The sequence below is a fragment of the Fusarium falciforme genome, chromosome 4 (assembly GCF_026873545.1).
Source record: "Fusarium falciforme chromosome 4, complete sequence".
NCBI lineage: Eukaryota > Fungi > Ascomycota > Sordariomycetes > Hypocreales > Nectriaceae > Fusarium > Fusarium falciforme.
Genome location: NC_070547.1, coordinates 5,102,805 through 5,119,560, shown reverse-complemented (window position 1 = coordinate 5,119,560; position 16,756 = coordinate 5,102,805). Strand labels below are relative to the sequence as shown.

The following is a 16,756-nucleotide window of genomic DNA, read 5'->3' as shown; positions in this document are numbered from 1 at the left end:
TTCTTCACTCAGCACTGATTTTTTTTTTTTTTTTTCCCTGCTCTTCATTCCAGCCAAGAAAACTATTCCCTAGTTCTGTTACTTTCATTCCCGTCGGTCACCTTCGTAACACACAATTGGAAGGTCTCGCTTCTTCTGGCTTAGAGGTAGCCGCAGTGTTTGACATCGTTTGTATCTGGCGGTCAACATTTGTTGTCCAGGGCGACCTACATTTCTGGCGTTGAAGCGTCGAAATGTTACAGGCTTGGTCCCCCTGTAAGCGATAGGCTCTATAGGCAGTTGAAGCACCTTCCGTAATTGCTACAATAGCGATTATGGCCCGATCTTTTGCCCCGTGGCGCAGCGGCTAAGGTGCCCGCAGCTGTGACTGCCGTCACACGAAAGACTGTCTTGCTCTATCATAGGAGACACGGTCTGCCCACCACACCCAGCACATCTTATGCATTATATAACCTTCCCGTCCCAGTGATTTGATTAGGTTACTTATTTTATTTACGCATTGCATTTGCTATTATTATATCTTAAAACTTTACTTAAAATTAAGTTAATAAACTTTTTATTAAACCTTTATCTAAAACCCTATCTTATTTATTAAGAAACTTATAAATCAAGCTTCTTACTTATTAACTTTCTCTTTAAACCCTCTCTATAAAATAAAAAAGCTCTTATAATTATATTTCTTATTATTATAAAGCAATAAGGAAAATTAACTCTTTAGTATATAAGAGGTAATATGCTCTACAAGCGAGTGCCCTATATAAGCAAGTATTCTAAAAATCCTAGCCTTTAAGACTAGATTAAAGATTAAAATATAATAAAGTATTTAATTAATTAACCTTAATTACTATTCTCTTCCCCGGATATATATATAATAATTTAATATATTCTTCTATTATAGCCAGCCTTACTATATATTCTATAGCGGCTTTCCTTTAATTGCGCTAACCCGCCTTAATTACCACTTCTTAATAATTTAGCCTATACCTATATATTAATATCTATTTAATTAATTACTTCCTTTCCTTTATTTATAATTATTTTCCCTCTATTTTATAAATAGGTCTTTTTTATTTTATATTATTTACTAAGGGTCTTATTTAATTATTAAAGGATTTAATTCTTAGACCTTAATAATGCTATTTAATATATTATTACCTTTATTCTCTTAGAAAATAACTTAAGTGCCTTTAAGATAGAGGCTAGAGAGCTACTCTAATGCCTTCTGATTTATCTCTTAAGGTATTTAGTCTAAGAAGTAGCCTCGAGGATAATCTTAGGGTTCTTTAAGACATAAGGCCTAGGCAGGCTAACCTCTTCCTTAACCAGCGTTAGAGTCTATAGCTACATATTAAGTTTTAATATAATACTTTCAGGGTCTAAAGGAATAAGCCTGGCTCCTCTAAAACCCCCCTTAATATTACTTATCAATATAGTAGCTTAGTAGGTAGCATAAAAGGCTAGGAAGAACTTAGTCTTTGAAATATAAGTAATAGAGTATTTAATTAAATACTTAACCTCTTAACTATATGCCTTTTTTAATAGCCTAAAGTACTTAATATTAAGAGGTTAAAGTAAATAAGATAAATAAGGCGATATATAAAGTATAATAATTTTATTTTCTTTATAATATTTCTTAAAGTTAATTAAATAATAACTTTTATACCTATTAAAAATTAAAAGATAATACTAATTATTTAATTAGATATTTATATATTAATTAAAATACTTTACCTACTTAAGACCTATCTTATTATTAATCTACCTATTATAAGTTATAGTAATAACCTAATTGCCTAAGAGGTTACTTTCTTAGTACTAGTTAGTAAGGTAATATTAGCCTATAACTATAATAAATAGCTAGATCGCCTAGCCTTCCGTATTAATCGCCTAAATAACTATAACCTATTCTTAGTTTCTAGGCTAAATTAATTTTAGTCTTTTATATCTATCTATGCCTATAATAACTATTTTACTTATAATTATACCTATTATAAAGCTAGTCTTATTAAAGTTATAAATATTAGCGAGGGTAATATTATATTTTATAATTATATTTATTATAAATATAAACTAATTATTATATAATCTAGCCATAAGGGTACCCTATGTAATACGTCTGGCTCTTAAATAGTTAGATCTAGTAGCTATTAAATAGAATTAGTAACTTAGACTTTAGATTACCTTTATATACCTCTTTTGCATTATAACTTATATTTCTTTTAATGAGATAGCTGCTAGAGTTAGCTATTTACTCTCTGCTTTTAGTAATACTTTAATCCCTTATTAGAGCTAAGAGATCTATAATAATTAGTAATAGTTAATACTTCTTTTAACTTAATCTATGCTTTATTTAATAGACCTAAAGTTAAAAATAAGTAAAGTACTAGAAGGAAGCCTTAACCCTTTCTTTTAATAATACCTATTATATATATATCCCTAGCATTAGGCTAGATAAAACTAACTAGCCTTATAATAACCCTAAGCTTATTAAGGTAAGACTTATTTAAGTAATTATTATATAAAATAATTATGAGATTATTAGTAAAAGTAAAGCTTATAAAGGTAGATTTTAGCTACTTATAATAAATTTAGACTTTTCTCTTATAAAACCTAACTTTTTAATATAAAAAATACACTCTTATTAAACTAATAATACTTAAAGACCTTATAGAGCTTTCTTATTAGAAAACTAATAAATCTAATACCTTTTATAGAGAAGTAGCCCTAATTATAGAATCGCTATTATATTACTAAAATATAATAGATCCCTATCTTATTAAAGAAGCCTAGGGAATTACTAAAAAGATTATTAAGAGGGCTAGATAAGAGGGAATATTATTATTAGATAATAAACTCTTAATTTATAACTTATCGGTAGATATAACCCTTGAGTTAATAGATATAATAGCTAGATCGCTAAAGGTAGCCCTTTTCTAATAACTAGAAAAACCTAGGGAACTAATACTATTAGTATTAGTACTAGGGAAACAAAAGACCCCGAAATAACTAGCGCTATTAGACCTTATATAAAGCTTTAGCCTTAATACTTTTAATACTAAATACCTTACTACTAGGGGCACTATTATTTACTAGCTTTTACTTAACCTAATACTAGGAAGATAAAACTATCCTATAATCTACTAACTATATAAGTAACTAGAGATATAATAGCGCTAGGATTTAGCTATAAACTTATTAGATTTAGCCGCTAGTAGCTATATACCTTAATCCTAGCTAGGGGTAATTAACTAAGCTAAAATAAGGTTATAAGGGTCTTATAATATAATAAGGTAAATACTGATTTTAAATAAAATAAAATAAGAAATAGAGGATATATATTAATACTTCTTAATTACCTAATATATATTAGAACTTATTAAAAAGGGGTATAGACTTAAGCTTAAGGACTTAGAACTTACTAGGTTATAGGCAAATATAGCTCTAAGACTATTAAAATTAGTACCTCCCTAACTAATATAAGGCCTATAGCCCTAGTTATAGTAACTAAACTTGCTAAAAAGAGGATAATTTTTAGTACCCCCGCTAAGAATACCGCTATAGTCTTATATAAGAGGGTAGCACTAAAGGTAAAATAAATTATATCTATAGATACTATATTTAGCCTTCCTAATAATATATCTTACTAAGTAATAATACCTTTTATATATTATAATAGCTATAATACTCTCTTACTAAATGCCACTATAAAAGAATTATCCCTTATTATAATTAAACCTAATAAGATAGTATTAAATAATAAAACTACCCTAATAATAGCTCGCTTTATTTATAATTAGACTAAATCTATTAAAAATTATATAATTAAAGTAGGGAACTTAGGTAAATAAAAGAAATAATAATATTAGCTTTAAGCTAATAGATATTAGCGTATTTTAGCTAGATATACCCTTAAAAAGCAAATCTAGAGACCCCTTAGTAAAAATCTTCTATATTAAGATTACTACTATCTTTATTAATACCTATCTATAGGTTAACTTAGTCTAATCTTATATAGAAGGAAGTAATATTTAGTAGGTTATATTTATTAAGAAAAATACCTAGAGATTCCTTAGAGGTAGCATATTAATATAATAATAAAGGCTACTTAATAATAAGGAAAAATAAGGCTATATCTTAGCTATTAATACTTTTCTTAATATAGTAAAAACTAAATTTAGGATAGAACTCTAAGAAGTATTAAAATAGCTAGATTAGGCCTATTTTAACCTTAATAATATTAAAAGTAATAAGTTATTATAAGATTTTTCTATAAGGATATTTAATATATTTAAAATAATAAGAAAAGTAATTAATTTTAAGCTATTTATTTATTTTTATACTAAGTTATACCCTAAATTATACTAATTTTATAGAGCGCTAATAATAACTAATAAGTAATTAAAATATATTAATATAGTAAATAAAAAATAAAAGACCCTATATAAAAGACTAAAGGTATTATATATTAATAAAAATAAAACTAGGGGAAAGAAGCCCCGAAGTAATAAAAGATATACTTATATTACTAAAAAAAAGATAAAAAAAGAGTTAGATTAAAAAGACTTAGCGCTATAAGGCAATAACTACCTATAGAACTAGAGCTATAAGGACTAAAATTACCTACTATATAGCTAGAGGCTATATAAAATTAGTAATAATACTTATAATAATTAACTTTACCTTTAATAACTAAATAATATAACCTAGTAATTAAGAGTATAGAATTAATAAGAAAATAAAAGGTAAAGGGATAATTAAGGATTCCTAAGGGAATATAATAAAGAATTTATTAAGATAAAGTTAAAATAATAAAAAGAGATTTTATTATAAGAGAGGTAAAACTAAGAATAAAGAGAAACTAATAGAAGGGAATACCTTATAAACTATTAATAGCCCTAAAGTATTAGCTGAGATAGGCGATATTAAAACCGCGAAGTATAAAACCGAGATAGGCCTAAGAGGGCATATTATATAGAGAAAGATACCCTAAGCGAGGAAGAATTTAGAAAAAGTAATAAAAATATAATATATTACGCTAAGATTATTAACTATAAAGAGGAATTTTATATTATAATAAATATAAAATAAATAAGTTATATTAATCTTATAATTAATAATAATTAAGTTATTAATATAATAAGTAAATCTAATATTAATTACTAATTTAAATAAAAGGTATTAATTTACCTTTAAATCTCTCTTACTTTTAAAGGAATTAAAAATACTAAAATTTACTAAATATATTATAATATTAAAGTATTAGTAATTATAATTAATAAAAGATAGCTTATAGAGTATAAGAAAAAGATAATCTAAAAAGATTAAGAGCTAAAAATACTTAGTAGGATAAGTAAGGTTATAAATATTATAGAATTAGCTACTTTTAACTTTTATTTCCCTAGGACTATATAAGGGATAAAGGCTAAAGCCTATTTTATAATTATAGCTAATATAATTAACTAATTTTATTCCTATATACTACTAGGAATAAGGTTTTTATATAAGCATAGAGTAAAAATTAATTTTATTAACCCTAGTATTACTTTTAGAGCTATTTATAATATTATTATTTAAGGCAAGATTTTAAAAAAAAAGACCTTATTATTTAATAAGGTAATAAGGAGTACTTATATAGTAATAATAAAGAAAGGCAAAACTACTTTTATCCTAATTACTTATAAAAACCTATTAGACATATATAGCCCTAGAGGAGGGAATAAAGCCTTTTACTTTAAAGAAAAAAATAAGGGCTTTTTTAATATAATAATTAATAAAAATACCCCTAGGATAGCTATTTTCTATAACTTTAATAAAAAGGATATCTAGATCCCTTAGAGGAAGCATATTAGCCATATCTATAACTATAAGGGTAATAAGACTATAAATTTTATTACTAGCCGCTTTAAATTAATAGACTTCCCTAACATAATTAGCTAAGACCTTTAGCTAGGACTAAAGGTAGAAAACCTACTAGTAATTAAAATATTATTAAGGAAGCTAATTAAAAAACTAAGGGAAGCTAATAGAGATAACCCTATATAGGTTAATATTAGACTCTTAAACTATAGTATTAGTCGCCTTAAAGGTATACCCTTAATAAAGAATAAATTTAGTATTAAAGTAGCTAACCTTAATAATAAATAAATAATAAAGCTCCTTAAGCTAATAAATAGATATAATATTTATAGGGATAAAGGTATTATTTTTATGCTTAAAGAAAAAAAGATAAGGATTAACTTAGTAAATAATTAGTAGAACTAGAAAAGGATTATTAAAGCTTACTTAATAGGGATTAAAGACTAATAATTTCTAGATAAAGTCTATAAAAAACTATATATCGCTAGAAAGATATATTACTTAAATAAGCTAATACCAATTACATGCCTTATATTTATTATCTAGAGGACTATAGATAGTAAGAAAAAAGGCAAAGTCATAATTAACTTATAACCCCTAAATAACATTATAGTCCCTAATATATATCCTTTATTAGATTAAGAGAATATTATAATAGATATAAGGGGAAAAAAATACTTTTTAATATTTAATAATATAAGGTTTTTTTATTAATTACTTATTTATAATATATATTATAATTAAATAGTAGTTATATCTAATTATAGCTTAGAAGTCTCTAATATAGCCTTAATAAGATTTAAAAACTTTTTTGCCTTTAGTTAGTAATTTATAAATAATATATTCCTAGAATATTATACGTTTATATATATCTATATTAATAATATAATTATCTTTTTTAATACCTTTAAGGAATATCCTAAATACCTAGAGGTAATATTAAAGTTATTTAATAAAAACTAACTAAAGATTACTATTAATAAATCCTTTATAGGGTATAATATAATAAAGCTACTTAGATATATAATTAATAGCAATAATCTTTATAAGATATAAGACTAACTTAATACTTTTACTAAAATAATATACTTAATTAACCTTATTGCCCTTAAAACTTATATTAAAATAGCTAGATACCTATAAAAAGAGATACTATAATATAATATATAAATATATTTTCTCCTTAAATATAAAATATAGCTTTTATAAGATATTAAAGCTACTTTTAAATTACTAGCTAGAGTATTAAAACTAATTAGGAGGCTAAAGGCCTTAGTAGTAGCTTTTATATCTATAGAAAAAAAAAGAAATGCCTTTAATAAGATATAATAATTTCTTATTAAATAATTTATATTATAATATTATAACCCTAAGAAGCTATTATTTTTTAAAATTAATACCTATAAGAATAGATTTAGGCTTTTTATTTTTTAAATTAAAAGAGAATAGGATAAGAAAATAATCCCTAGGAAAGATATATTAAGTAAAAAATTAAAACTTATTAGCTTTTTCTCTTACTTAACCTTAGGGGTAGAAGCTAGATATAAATCTATAGAAGCTAAAGTTACTATATTAGCCTAGGCGATTTAAAAGATAAGAAAGCTAATATAATCTAGCTAATACCTAATTAATATTATTATAAATTATATAATAATTAAGGGCATTATTACTTATACCTCGCTAAAAATAATAGACTTTAATAAAGCTAACTTAAAACTAGTTAAAGCTACTAATTACTTATCTTAGTTTAATCTATAGATCTTTTATATATTAGGTATACTTAATATTATCTTAGATATACTTTTAAGATTATTAGTTAAAGACCGCTTAGTATAAAGAGCGGCTAAAAGTAGCTGTAATAAATTAGACTTCATAATAGCGCTAATAAAAGTAGGGTTAATATAAATTAAACTTACCCCTAAGTTCTACTAATAGATTATAAAAGGGTATAATAAGGATATAAAGCTAAGCTATATATAGGACTATATTAGGGATATCTAGAGCCTAGGGCATTAGAACTAATAACTAAAGATAGTCCCTTTCTAACCATAGGAGCTCTTAGGAGATTTATTATATTACGTGGGATATAAAGGGAAATAGAGGCTATATATCCTATAGCCGCTTATTAAACCTATCCTTAAGCTAATTTATAATAATAAGTATTATTTTAGAATTAATTATATAATATAGAAATTAGACCTTATTTATTTTTACTAGATATTAAAAATAATCTATAGCTATATCGCCTATTACTTAGTATATTATAAGAATTTAATAAGTAGAAAGCTAACCTAGGGGGAGCTATAATTAATTATAATAATATTATAGCCTTTTTATATAATTACCCTTAATTTTATTATAGACTTACTAGAAGTAGCTATAGCTAAGATAATTTAAGCTATTACTAGCTATAATAAGCTTAACTACTTAGCCCTTATTAATTATATATTTTTAAAAAAGATAATATTATTAATAGGGTATATATTATATATAATAGAAGATTAGGCGATTATACTTATTTAAATATTATTATTATTAGATTAGGGTATCCTAATATAAATTATTAGTAACTAAGATTTAAAATTTATATCCTAGATCTAAAGAGCTATTTTTAGTTTTTTAAGAGTTAATTTCCTTATATTAATAATATATTATTTATAAACTAATAGGATTTTAAAAAAAAAGAACTAAATAATTAAAATAATAATTAGATATTATATAGTAATAGATCTAGATATACTATAGCTAATATTACTACTATTATTATAATATAACCTTAATAATATAATATTAAATATAATTAGGAAGGCATTAAATAACTTAATTTATAGCTTTTATCCTTAAGGACTTATTAACCTTGCGGCTAGCTTTAGAATTAAGGAAAAAGAGATTAATATATAAGTATTAAAAGTATTATATAAGATCTACTATAAGGAGGTAGAATTTCTTATTAATACTTTAGTATTATTTACTAAAATCTAATATAATATAAAGCATAAGGAAATTAATATTAAAGAAGGTAATATTATTTATTTATAACTATATAAGGGATATTACTTGCCTAGGAAGCTAAAGAAGAATTAGTCTCCTATGAGAGCTAGACCTTATAAGGTTATATATAAAATCAAATAATAAGCCTTTAAGCTTAACTTCTCGGAATATTAAAAGGTTTATCTAGTTATTTTAGTTGCCTATTTATAGAAATTAGCCTAAGGAGATAACCCTTACTAATATATTATTCCCTTACTAGCTCTTATTATAATTAATAATAATAAGGTTATAGATTATTAAGAGGTAAAAAGGATTATATAATAATAAATTTAATAGAGAAATAAGAGGCTATTTTAGGATTTATTAATTAGATAGATAGGCTTTATTATAAAAAATAATAACTAGATTATTAAACCTAAATTATAAAATACTATAAGAAGCCTAATTAAAGCATAGAATAAGGTAAATTTAATAGACTAAGAGAATAAATTTAAGAAAAAGAAAAAAAGTATACTTAAATCCTTTAATTTAAAAGGAAAATAATAAGTAAATTATATTAAATATACTAATAAGGGAGATAGCATAGGATTATAAACCTTAGATATTTTTTTTTTATTTATAATTTTTTTATTTTTAATTATGTTTTTTTTATACTAATTTTAATAATTAATATTATTTTATAAGGATAGGATTAGGGTAAAACTTTTGCTAGAAGCAGATATATAGGATCTAGTATTTATATAAGAAAAATAAACCTTAAATATATAATATAATAGGTAAATAAACCTAGCGCTAGAGATAAGTAAAAATAAAATAAAAATAATTAATAAATATAATTAAATTTACTACGATAAAATAGATATATAAAACCTATTAGCCCTATATAAGTTTTTCTAATCTTTTACCTTATATTATATTAATAAAACCTTAGTTATATTAATAAAATTAAATTTAATTAGCTACTAATAAACCTATATACCTGCCGCTAAAATTAATAATATTAATAATTAGCTCTTATAAAACTAACCAATTGCCACTAAATCTAATATAAGCTATAATAATAACTTTAGTGCCTAATACTAAAACTACCTACCCTAAGGGTAAAATTAATAACCCTATAACTAATATAAGTAAAAGTAATACTAGATAAGATAAAGTTATATAAGATAATATTAACTAAAGTAATACTACCGCTATAGCTAAACGTAATATAATTAATTTTAATAACATTTTTAGTAATTATAATAATAATCCTAATTAAGAGAACCTTAATATTACTATAAGTAACTCTAAATTTAACTATAAGTCTAACCTTAAAGAAATTAAGGCCCCTTGCCTTATTAAAAAGAGTAACTAATATATGCTTTCTAATGCGCCCTAGGGCAATATTAAAGGCATATCTTACTAATAATACTAATAGTAAATTAATAAGCTAATAAATAGCTATGCTATTAATAGTAATAATAAAAAAGATAAATTTAGCTAGATAAGAAGCTATGCTAACTTTAAAATTAATAGGCCTACTAAAGAATTTAGTATAAAAAAGGTTTAAACTAAGTAAGATACTTTTTAATACCTTAATATTAAATTCTAATTAAATTACTTAAACCACTAGGCGAGAGAGAAGCCTAGTTTTAATTACCCTAAGGCTAATAGCACTTACCTATACTATAAATAATACTTTTATCTTAAAAACCTTATCTATAAATACTATAATAATAATAAGCCTAATAATAAAAATAAGCCCGCTAAAACTAAGCGCGAAAAAACTAAAGGAGAATTTAACCTAATATATAAAACTAAGAACTATATATAGGATGCTATAAAGGCTTACCTTATAGGCAGATATAGCTTTAGCCGGGGTAGTAAGAAATAATATATTAAATTCCTCCTTAACTAAGCTAACTTTATACTTATTTATTTTATTAATCCCTATAATATAGCTAATAGAATTATCTTAGGATACCTTTAAATTATATACTATTCCTAGATAGCTAAGATTAAGGGACGCCTTAAAACTAAAACTAATAGCAATTAGACTAAAGTTAATAATAATATATCTATAATTACTACTAATACTATTACTAAGTTAATTACTATATTAAAAGAGGTTAATAAGCTAAAGACAAATATAACTAATCTCTATAACTAGCTAATTAAAAAGGTATATTAGATAAATAATAAGTAAAAATAAATAATAAAAAAAGTTAATAAGTTAAGTAGTAAATCTACTTACTATTATTAAGAAATTAATAGCTAAGTAGCCTAAATTATTATATATAAAGGTATAAAAGAAATAATTAATAACTTTAATAAGATTATTAATAGATTTAAGGCTAAGCTTTAAAAGATTATTACTACTAAAGTTAAAAAGTAGCTTATAGCTAAGTAATAAGTAATACTTATTTATAAGCTAAAATTAACCCTAGTTTTAGAGAATCTAACTAATAAGCATAGAACTCTAGCGCTATAATACCTAGCTGCCCGCGGTAATACTAAGGCCTATAAAGGTATTACTAAGGCTTTTTTTTTTAGTTAATTACCCGCTAAAACTAATAAGAAATATATTATTAGACTTATTAAGCTAGCTAATAAGACTAAGGGACCTAAGGATAATAAGATTAACTAGGATTAGGATTTTTTTAATAAGGAATAAAATAGATATTAGATTAGCCTTAGAGATTAAAAGGGGAAGATAAAAGGGTTAAGAAATTAGGTATTTATAGAAAAGAGATAGAAGGAATTATAGAATTTAAGGAATACTTAGAATATTATTATAGAATATATCGCTATTAGATCTAAGAGGGAAGAATAAGAAGAATAAGGACTTAGAGTCTATTAGGATAATAGAGCTTTTAGGGCCCCTAGTAATTATTATATAATCTAGCTATAAGGGTACCCCATATAATAAATTTAGCTCTTAAATAGTTAGATTTAATAGCTATTAGATAGAATTAATAACTTAGACTTTAGATTACTTTTATATACCTCTTTTATATTATAACTTATATTTCTTTTAATGAGATAATTACCAGAGTTAGCTATTTATCCTTTGCTTTTAGTAATACTTTAACCCCTTGCCAGAGCTAAGGGATCTATAATACTAATTATAAATAATAATTAAGTCTTTATATTTAGCCCTTTAATGATTATACTTATAAAAGAAATATATCTTAAGCTCTATATATTGCTTAATAAAGTTTAAAGCCTAGTTTTTACTAATAGGTAATATATTATAGTTAGTAAATAGCTAATTAGCTATTTCTTTAATACCACGTAATTATAAGGGAAACCCTTAGGAATCTAAGTTAAGGATAAATTAAATAATATTCTATTCCTCTAGATTAGATAGCTTACGAGATTTAGGGGTAATATTGCGTTAAGACTATATGCCTCTTTAGCGGCGACCTAGCTTCTTATAATAGACTTAGTATATTAATGCGGCGTATTAGATATATAATTTAGGGTTATTTTAAAGGGTATAAAATATAAGAATAATATTTGCCTTATTATTTAATTAAGGCATCTTTAGTAATTAAGAATTATTTAATTAATTAAAAATAGGGGAGATTAAGGGATTTTTAGGATACTTGCTTATATGGGATACTTGCTTATAAAACATATTAGCTATATTTAATATAATTAGCGAGGTTATAAAGAATTTATTCTTAGAATTTAATAAATTCTTACTTATTATTAATATAAATACTTTATAATTAGAATAAGAAATAACTAAAGGCTATTAAATAAATCTTTTAAAGGTTTAACAAAGATCGCGAGACTATAAAAAGCTTCTTTAGCTTTCATAGTCTTATTAGGCTAATTTACTTTAGGTAATTTAAGGTAGCTTTAAGGCTTAGCCCTAATAAGGTAAATATATTAAGAAGGCATAAAAGTATAGTCTTATATTAAGTTACTTCTAGGCTAAAATTATTTAAAGGGAAAATATATTAAGTAATTTATATAAAAGTTATTATTTTATATTATATTATTATTATTAATAATAACCTATTATTATTAAAATAAAAAGTAAATTCTTTTTATTACTATTAATTAATAATAGATTCTTAATAAAATAAGGTTTATTAAGGTAAAATATTAAGCATAGAAGTATTTATAAAGTATATTTAATATTAACTTTTATATTAACAGGTATTAGATATAATAGCTTAATTATATATAAAACTATATTTCTCTTGCTAGGTTACTTTAATTTACTTTTAGGTATACTATGAGGTTAAATTATTCTTTAATATAACCTTCCCGGTTTCGATGAACACCCAGCGCGTATAACTAGGGGCCGAGTACTGAAGTTAAGAGAAGAGATATCTTCGGTACCATCACAGCTGAGAGGTGGATAAAGTTTCTCACAGCCTGTCCAGTTGAGTGTTACACTATCCATCGGAAAACTCACTGTACGTGAATTTATATGAACAATATTACCAGGGTAGCCTTGGTGGGTTGTGGTGCTTTATGGTCCTCTGGTCCTGTTTAAGATGTGATACAGAGCCAGTTTTCTGCTCTGTTAAAAGTAGCTAGTGTGCGTGAATAGGCCTGATGAGAATCTTAAAGACAAAACGTCTAACTTGCGGTAGGACTTGGAGGGAGTGCATACCTTCGGAAGCTGCGGTCTGACCAAACCATGCCACCCTTGTAAGGAGTGGAACCCTTCAGTGACCACGCTGGTAGCTGCAGTACTAGTGGTGCTCGGGATGATTATAAATCACTCCTAAAGATGTGTTTATATGGCGCCCTTAGATTCGGAGTGTTGACTAAGACTGCAGCCAAGCCGCCCTGGGAGATGACTCTCATGGAACAAACGGGCTTACACATATCCACCTTGGATCCGTCGTCAGGAATGGCTTGATTGGTGGTTTCCTCATCGTGGCCATCGCCGTGGAAGAGAGGCGACTTCCCGCCGGTCAAGTCTGAAACTGAGGTGGGTCGGCGGGAAAGCCTTGTGATAGCAAGCAATTGATGCGCTACTTCTCGATTGGCAAGGTCACCAGATGACTGCCGCGGATGTGATGAAGGCCGCAGCAACATGTAGTTAGCAGGTGGCTCTGAGCCGCTTATCCCGAATTGGGAATGTCTCTGTTGCACGTATGTCGCCGTATCGCAGCGTTTTGCATCACAACACAAGCAAGGAAGTTTGCCCGTATTAGACAGCTTCTCCATACGGGAGCCAAATCAGACGGAAACTCTCGCTCGTCAAGCTTTAACTTTCGTATATCGCAGGTATTCTGCGCGAATGCGGATTCCCTGGTTAGAGCTGACTTTGTGGCATAACATCTTGCACCACAAATAACATGTGATTGTTTGATTACAGTTACAGGGTGTGTGCAGGCTACTTGACCAGCTTGATACAAACCTGTTCTTGAAACGGTTTATCAGATCGAAGAAGAGTGACGATTGCTATATTAAGATTATCTATAAGTGTGTTGACAGAGAATGGAGCGAACGAAGGCTTTTTTTTTTCTGTTCTTTCTTTCTCCTTTCTCTCTCCTTGGGGTATAATTAATAAGAGATCCGACTCTGGCTTATTAGCTGAGTAACAGCGTGGCAAGCTACTTGATAATCATCCCGAATATCGCTTTTAGACATGTATCGTAGGCTTCCACTATAATACGTAGGAGACTCCACTATATACGAGCTCATCGGCGCAGGTGCGGTGCAAATCGCATCGGCGGGTTGCATAATCAATAGCTACACTGGGTGTAACGAAGACCCAGATATTCTAGGGCAGCTTCTAAATAGTAATACTTATCACAAAATCGCTGCTCCTGAATTATTAGATTAGAAGCCAGGAAAAGTCATCAATAACTAAGCCAGTGTGGAACTCATATTGCCCCATCGATGAGGCCAGAATGCAGCAAAGTAAAGCATTCCATTGATCTGTCGCGACTTTTTAGTGCTGACAACAAGTTTCAGGTCAGGCACTACTTCAACGCTCATTCGGAACTTCTCAGTAATTCACATAATGTGGTTCGGGTGGTAACTAGACCTGGTCTTGATGTGGAGCCCATCTGACGACTCATCCTGTTGGTGAGACATGCAGATGCGGCGTCTGAGTATCTAGTTGAGGATTAGCACTTACGTATCAATACATGTTCTATGAGCCTGATTGATAAAGCTTTCATAAGCTTTCTTCCCTTATTCTGCCTAGTGCTGTAATGCTGATGGGAACCCTGAAAATAGGGCTACTTTCAGTTTTGATATGTGTGATTTTATTACTATGTTACAATAGAGTCCATATTCAAGTATAAGAAAGGGTCTCCCCCTCTTCATTTAGGACCCTTTCACTAACAACAACCGTTCCGCTATAATTTCCATCCCTACTCTATAAAACATACTATCTCAATCCAGAATCATGAAGCTGTCAGCTTTTATTCTATCCCTTGCGGCTACCAGGTGAGTTATTAGGGTTATAGCACGTTTTTCTAAAGTACTAATATCGGAGTCAAGTGCTCTTGCCGGGAAGAACTGCAAATGCCAGGATCCTTCTGGCACTGGTCCTCAGTGGAACGACTTGACCAAGAAGGTTTGTGGCGAACAGCTACGGGGTGAGAGTATGCTTTGCCTGGCAAACAAGAAGTACCACGGAGACCAGCACCACCAGGTGAGATGCCGGCTCAGAACTTACACTGGCTTATAAATTTTAACGTTGTCAAAGTGCTCGAGCTCTTTGGGCTGCATCGACAGTGGAGGTTTCAATAACCGTTGCAAGGAACTTGGAGCAGCTGGAGCTTACTGCTGGAACTAAGCATGATATCCCCTGGTAGGGGAGAGGCTAGTCGACCGGAAGGAGCTTTGCAATCACACTCACTTTGTGGTTCCACGCCGGGCTACATAAACTACACCCAAGCACGCAGTGCCTAGAGTCTGCCTCTGAGCTGCTCCCTTCACTTCTCGCATCTCTATTTTATACAATTAATTTGCCGACGGTTGAAATAAACGGCCCCTTCTATTTCAAATCCTACCCCCATTGAATGAGACCAGTGTCTAGAAACACTTCCACAAAGCACTCGCCCCTGGGATGTAGCACCATCTCGTTGGGTCGAGAAATAGCCTAACCCACGGAATGGTGACATTCTCTTGACGCCCAAGGGGTATTTCCCGGCACTGCTGTAACGATGGACTTAACGTCGCCGGAGCTTCTACCCATACTGACAAAAAGGCAAGTCAGGTTTTCTGATGGCTGTTGGGCTAGGTAGCAATGCATGGGTATCGTTCTCTAAAGACGAGGCTAATGCCGGCGTCTTCCAAGATACCGGGGATCAATGTGGACGAGAAGGCTCGGATGCCTCGCGCTAGTTATATCCTGCGGTCTCCCTAGGGGCTGTTTTAGCATCTTCATCAATTCAAACTGGTTTAATGCCATGGCCAATGTTGCCCTCGTTCCATGGGTTGCGGGCGTTTCCCCCTCTATGTTAAGGCTCACAGAAACCCATGTGCACATCATGTGATTCGCAGAGTCAAACCACCCTGGGAGTACAGAAAACGTGCAAGGTGCGGACGGATTTAGCAGAGGAGCCTTCATTCTACCCATTCCCTCGACTAGCTCCACCCTACCATGACTTACAGCTTAGGCCACTAGGTGTTGCCAACTTCTCAAGCTTGCTTAGGCACGAAGATCGATCCTCGCCGGGCCTGGAAGACCATACCCGTCCTAGGTTTCCAAAGAATTTTAGGATAATGTGTCAGCAATACCGAGGGCCTGAGATGGGGACCCTGGTCAGACTGCGAGGCGACCGATACCTGCACCGGGGCCGGTGCAAATAAGATCTGTTATGTAAGCTCATAGCCCCAATTGCGCTGAAGAAGGCAACCGGCTTATAGAGGCAGCTTGCAATAGCCCGCAACGGCTTGCAACAGAAGCTTATAACAGCCTATAACAGCTTGCAAAGGC

The 16,756-nt window shown here is 28.7% G+C and overlaps 1 protein-coding gene across 1 annotated transcript; it reads left to right on the top strand.

Annotated features, from left to right (window-relative positions):
- Positions 1-15,217: 15,217 nt before the first annotated feature.
- On the top strand, positions 15,218-15,610 carry NCS54_00628600 (Hypothetical protein; the record flags this gene model as incomplete). The annotated part of the gene is made up of 3 exons (XM_053151754.1): positions 15,218-15,258; positions 15,313-15,466; positions 15,521-15,610. The coding sequence occupies 3 exons, from the start codon at positions 15,218-15,220 to the stop codon at positions 15,608-15,610; spliced, it is 285 nt and encodes a 94-aa protein (XP_053007729.1).
- Between the last annotated feature and the right edge of the window lie 1,146 nt (positions 15,611-16,756).